General features: G+C 38.9%; 1 protein-coding gene across 1 annotated transcript; it reads left to right on the top strand.

The window, feature by feature from the left end:
* The first annotated feature begins 3820 nt into the window (after positions 1 to 3820).
* LOC122199788 (olfactory receptor 145-like) lies at positions 3821 to 4759 on the top strand. Its single transcript, XM_042905125.1, has one exon. It carries the CDS (start codon positions 3824 to 3826, stop codon positions 4757 to 4759), a length of 936 nt encoding a protein of 311 aa, XP_042761059.1. The 5' UTR covers positions 3821 to 3823.
* Positions 4760 to 5765: the final 1006 nt, after the last annotated feature.

Below are 5765 nucleotides of genomic sequence, written 5' to 3'. Positions count from 1 at the left end.
CTCTCTCTCTCTCTCTCCTTAAGATTTCTCTCTCTCTTGGGATACTTGGGTGGCTCAGCCGGTTAAGCTTCTGACTTCGGCTCAGGTCATGATCTCCTAGTTCACGATTTCGAGCCCCACATCGGGCTCTGTGCTGACAGCTCAGAGCCTGGAGCCTACCTCAGATTCTGTGTCTCCCTCTCTCTGTGCCCCTCCCCTGCTCATGCTCTCTCTCTCACAAATAAAAAGAAACATTAAAAAAAGATTTTCTCTTTCTGCTCTTCCTCCCCACTCATGCTCTTTTTCTCTCTTTCTCTAAAATAAAAAAATAAAAATGAATAAGTTTTTTATTTAAATTCCAGTTAGATACATACAACGTTATGTTAGTTTCAGATATACACTACAGTGGTTCAACACTTCCTTGCAATAACTGATGCTCATCACAAGTGCACTTCCTAATCCCTATCACTTACTTAACAAATCACTCCACCCAACTCTCTGGTAGCCATCATTTAATATGTTGTTGGATACGGTTTGCTAGTGTTTTATTGAGAAATTTTGCATCTATTTTCATCAATGATATTAGCCTGTTTTTTAGTGGTGCCTTTATCTGGTTTTGGTATCAGGGTAATGCTGGCCTCATAGAATGAATTTGAAAGTTTTCCTTCCTTTTCCATATTTTGGGATAGTTTAAGAAAGATAGTATTAACTCCTCTTTAAATGTTTGGTTGAATCTGTCCATGAAGCCACCTGGCCCAGGACTTTTGTTTGTCAGGAGTTTTTTGATTACTGATTCAATTTCTTTGGTGGTTATGGGTCTGTTCAAGTTTTCAACTTCTACCTGTTTCAGTTTTGGTAGTTTTTTATGTTTCTAGGAGTTTATCCATTTCTTCTAGGCTGTCAAATTTGTTGGCATATAATTTTTCATAATATTCTCTTATCATCCTTTGTATTTATTGGTTATTTCTCCTCTTTCATCTGTGATTTTATTTATTTGAGTCCTTTTGTTTTTCTCAATAAGTCTGGCTAGAGGTTTATCAATTTTATTGATTTGTTTTTTTTAAGAACCAACTTCCAGTTTCATTGAGTTATTGTTTCTCTTAGTTTTCATATTATTTATTTTGCTCTAATCCTTATTATTTCCTTGCTTCTGCTAGTTTTAGATCTTGTTTGTTGTTCTTTTTCTAGCTCCTTTAGGTGTCAGGTTAGGTTGTTTATTTGAGATTTTCCTTGCTTCTTGAGGTAGGCTTGTACTGCTTTAAACTTCCCTCTTAGAACAAGTTTTGTTGCATCCAAAGGTTTTGGATCATTGTGTTTTCATTTGTTTCCATCTATTTTTAATTTCTTCTTTTATTTCCTGGTTGACCCATTCATTGTTTAGTAGGATGTTCTTTATTTTTAATGCTTATTTACTTATTTTGAGAGAGAGCAAGAGCGTGCATGTACAAATGGGGTGGGGGGGGGCAGAAAGGGAGGGAAAGAATCCCAAGCAGGCCCCATGCTCAATGCAGAGTCCAATGAGGGACTCAATCTCATGAACTGTGAGATCATGACCTGAGCCAAAATCAAGAGTTGGACACTTAACCAACTGATCTATTGAGGACCCCCAGTAGGATGTTCTTTAAACTTCATGTATTTGTGGTCTTTCCAGATTTTTTTCTTGTGGTGGACTTCTAGTTTCATAGCATTGTGGTCAGAAAAGACAGATAGTATGACTTTGATCTTGAATTTGTTGAAGATTGTTTTGTGGGCTAATATGTAATCTATTCTGGAGAATCTTTTGTGTGCACTTGGAAAGAAAGTGCATTCTGCTGTTTTAGGATGGAATGTTCTGAATATATCTGTTAAGTCCATTTGGTCCAGTGTCACATTCAAAGTGATTGTTTACTTGTCGATTTTCAGTTTAGATGTTCTGTCCATTGATGTAAGTGGAGAAGAAAAGATCATTTTAGACATTGCTTGCAGAGATGTGAATTATTACAGTTTTTGGGAAAAACCATCTGATATAATTAAAAGACAACATTCTGGGAATTTATCCCATTGAAATAAAAGTACTGGTATATAAAGATGAATGCACAATGATGATTATCTTACCATTGCTGTTGATGGTAAAAGAATGGAAAAATTATGGATTTCTATGAACGTGGTATGGCTGGATAAGTTATGATTTGCCCAAACATAGAACTTTGGAGCGATTTTGATGAAGTATTATTAAATGACAAAGGCAAGAGGTAAAAAAAAATATGTAGTTTGGAATCAGTTGTAAAGCCCCTATAAACCTATTTGGATACATCAGCAATTAGGAAAATAAGGGAAGATGTTCCAGTAAGTTACAAACATGAATAACTGGGTGTGATGGCTGAAGGAGTCTAAGACAAGAAAGAGAGTGCTAAGGAAAAGGAACAGGAAGTGATGTGTCTAAAAGCTACAAAGAATGCATTATATGATCATGAATGCCATAATGTTAATCATATATATGTGTGGGAGGTTATATATATATATATATATATACATATATATATATATATATATATATATATATATATGAAATTTTTATAGGTATTTAAAATATTACTAGCTATGGGTTAGCAGTTGTACCTAATAGCCAAAGAAGCACTAGGAGAAAGAAGAGAGAAAAGGTCTCTACCTCATTTGTCCCAGAAGAATGTGCAATTTTGAGTAGAATATTGAGCTTCCAAAGACACCAGGGTATAAGCATCTTCATCTTTGTACAAACAGTTTCATAAATCTGTCTTTCCCAAAGGGTTTGAGCTATGGAGAGCCTCCTGGGAAAGCCTCTAAACCAAATCCCTGAGACCTCCAAGCTAGAATAAGATCACATATGTGATGTTTCCAGTTTATTATGTTGAAACAGAGAATGCTGTTTATATTACTTTTTTTGTAGTTTAATGATCACCTCTGGGCAAAATAATTATTAAAAATAGTGATCTTTATCTGAATAACTCTCAGAGCAAGTCAAAGACTGAGATTTATAAATGCTCTGAGCCCCTCCACACAAATGGAGGAGGAAGTGTTTGGCTCAGCTGTATTACTCCCCAGAGCAGCAGAACTTTCCTATTAGAGATCAGTGTTGGAAAGGAAACCACAGGAAGTTCTGATGTCACTAGGCAAAGAACAGTGAGCATTGAATCCTTTATCTTTTTATGTCTTTCAAAATCCAGAACCATAGAAAGTAATACGCTTTTCTGCTTTTACCAGCTCTGGCCCTGGGTGCAGGTGATTACAGGGTCTGCATGGGAAGAAAGTAAAGATTAGAAGTAGTGCTGAGATTATGGGGTTTGCAGTGCCTCCAATCCTTCTGCCTCTTAGAGAATTTCTTATGACGGAAACCCAGGTTCCATTCCTGACTTAATTACTTTCTTGCTGTGTGTGCTTGTGAAACCAAAGAGTCTCTGTGAGTCTGTTTTCCCAACTCTACTATGGGCATGTGCTCCTGATTTCTACCCAACACAGTGTCCAGTCTGGATCTGTGGCCTGCACAGGTAGCTGAAGTGTGGTGATTAAAGATTAACAAGGACAAACTGGAATAAGTAAAGGGATAAAAAGTGTTAGTGACAAACTGAAGCAGAGAAAGGATGAGAAATTTCTGCACTTCTTCCCCTCTTGAAATATTTCTCCCAGTGTTACCTGAAACCATGTTGATGCCTCCCATATACTTGTCTTTCTTGCGTGAGCGAAGCCATATGCAACTCCCTCTAGAATAGTTAAATCTCAGCAGAATCTGTTGGCCCAGGGTAGACTGGGCATGGGATTGCATAGGAAATGTGGGTTCTGCCTCGAATATGATTCTACTCTCCTATCTTTCAGATCCTACCAGAAGAGAATGGATATGGGAAACAGTTCCTTAGTCACTGAGTTTTTCCTTGTGGGTTTAACCAAATATTCAGAGATCCAGCTGCCTCTGTTCTTTCTTTTCCTAGGAATCTACATTGTCACTGTGGCAGGAAACCTGGGCTTGGTCACTCTGATTGGACTGAATTCTCACCTTCACACCCCCATGTACTATTTCCTCTTTAATTTATCCTTTATTGACCTGTGTTACTCTTCTGTCATTACCCCAAAACTGCTGGTAAACTTTGTGTCAAAGCTGAACACCATCTCCTATGCAGGATGCATGACTCAACTCTTTTTCTACTGTTTCTTTGTCAGTGCAGAGTGTTACGTGTTGACAGTAATGGCCTATGATCGCTATGTGGCCATTTGCAAGCCCTTGTTATACACGGTCACCATGTCCCCTCAGGTCTGTTCTCTGCTGGCTGTGATTGTATATGTGGGGGCGTTTATTGGTGCCTGGGCCCACACAGGATGCATGCTCAGGTTGACCTTCTGTGATGCCAACACCATCAACCACTACATGTGTGACATTCTCCCCCTTCTGGAGCTCTCCTGCACAAACACTCACATCAATGAACTGGTAGTTCTCATTGTTGTGGGCTTTGATGTGGGTGTGCCCAGCCTCACTATCATTATCTCTTACTCCTTCATCCTCACCAGCGTCCTTCGCATCCATTCCACTGAAGGAAGGTCCAAAGCTTTTAGCACTTGTAGCTCACATATAATTGTTGTTTCTGTTTTCTTTGGGTCGGGGGCATTCATGTATCTTCATCCGTCTTCCGTTTTGTCCATGGACCAGGGGAAAGTGTCCACTGTGTTCTATACTATTGTGGTGCCTATGCTCAATCCTTTGATCTATAGCTTCAGGAACAAGGAGGTTAAGGTTGCCCTGAAAGAAAGCTTGAATCGAAAAACATTTTCCTGAGCTGAAGCAGTATTAAGTATTATAAGAGAATACAGCTTTCTTTTAAGATTGTTTTTGTTCCTCTACAGAGTTGTTTTTTTTTTTTTTTTTTTTTTTTGCATGTAGAAAGAAATGCGGTATAATAGAAAGAGTGTTGGACTTGGAATTAGAATGCCCAAGTCAAAAATTCTGCAAAATAGGGGTATCTTATTACTTTATAGGGTTATTGGGATGAATAAGCTAATGCAAATGAACGTTTATGGTGTAGTGTGAAGGGCTTAATACCATGTTCTCTCCTCTCCTTCTCCTTTCTGTTCTTCCTCCCTCTTCTTTTTCCTTCCCAGTGTTTTCCTCCTGTACTTTAGAGGGAACATTCACAGACTTTCTTCTCTTCCTGTGATCTCTGTCACCATGAATACTCAATTGCTCAAACCTCAAGCTAGTGTCCTCCTTGATTCCTCTCTCTTTGCTTTTCCTCCATCCCCAATTTATGAGGTGCTGATAATTCTTGTTCTCCTCATGGCACCATCATTTCTCATCTGGACACCAGCCCCCTGACTAGCCCCTTCCTCTCTTGTCTTTTAGCCTCGAAATTCATTCTCCCGATGACAACCAGCATGCTCTTTCCATACTTCCAATAAGATCTCATTTACCTTAGTTTACTCTTTTCACTGCAATTGTCTTCAGTATAAAACAAAGCTCCACATTATGTCAAACAAGGATCACCTCTCCAGCCTGATTTTCTGCCACTGTAACTCCCTCCTCCCTGCCTTTTTTCTGTTAGTCTACTGAAGTCACACTTAACTCTCCCAAGTTTAATAAATTCTCATTCATTTACACACTTTCCCACAAGCCATTCTGTCACCCTGGAACACCCTCATGCACCCTCTGTGTTGCTCAGCCTGCCCATCCTTCAGGTATGAAGTTATCCAGAACCTCTAGGAAGTCTTTTCTGGACAGAAAGGCAGGGTTAGATGACTTTCAGATATACATTGGTACCATTCTGTGCCTACCCTTTTGAGGTACA

Source organism: Panthera leo, chromosome D1 (assembly GCF_018350215.1).
Source record: "Panthera leo isolate Ple1 chromosome D1, P.leo_Ple1_pat1.1, whole genome shotgun sequence".
NCBI lineage: Eukaryota > Metazoa > Chordata > Mammalia > Carnivora > Felidae > Panthera > Panthera leo.
Note: the sequence above shows the minus strand (reverse complement) of the source record. Positions and strands in the feature narration are given on the sequence as shown.

Bases quoted from the DNA above. Each gene is read 5' to 3' on its own strand.
- LOC122199788 (XM_042905125.1), top strand. From the start codon at position 3,824: ATGGATATGGGAAACAGTTCCTTAGTCACTGAGTTTTTCCTTGTGGGT.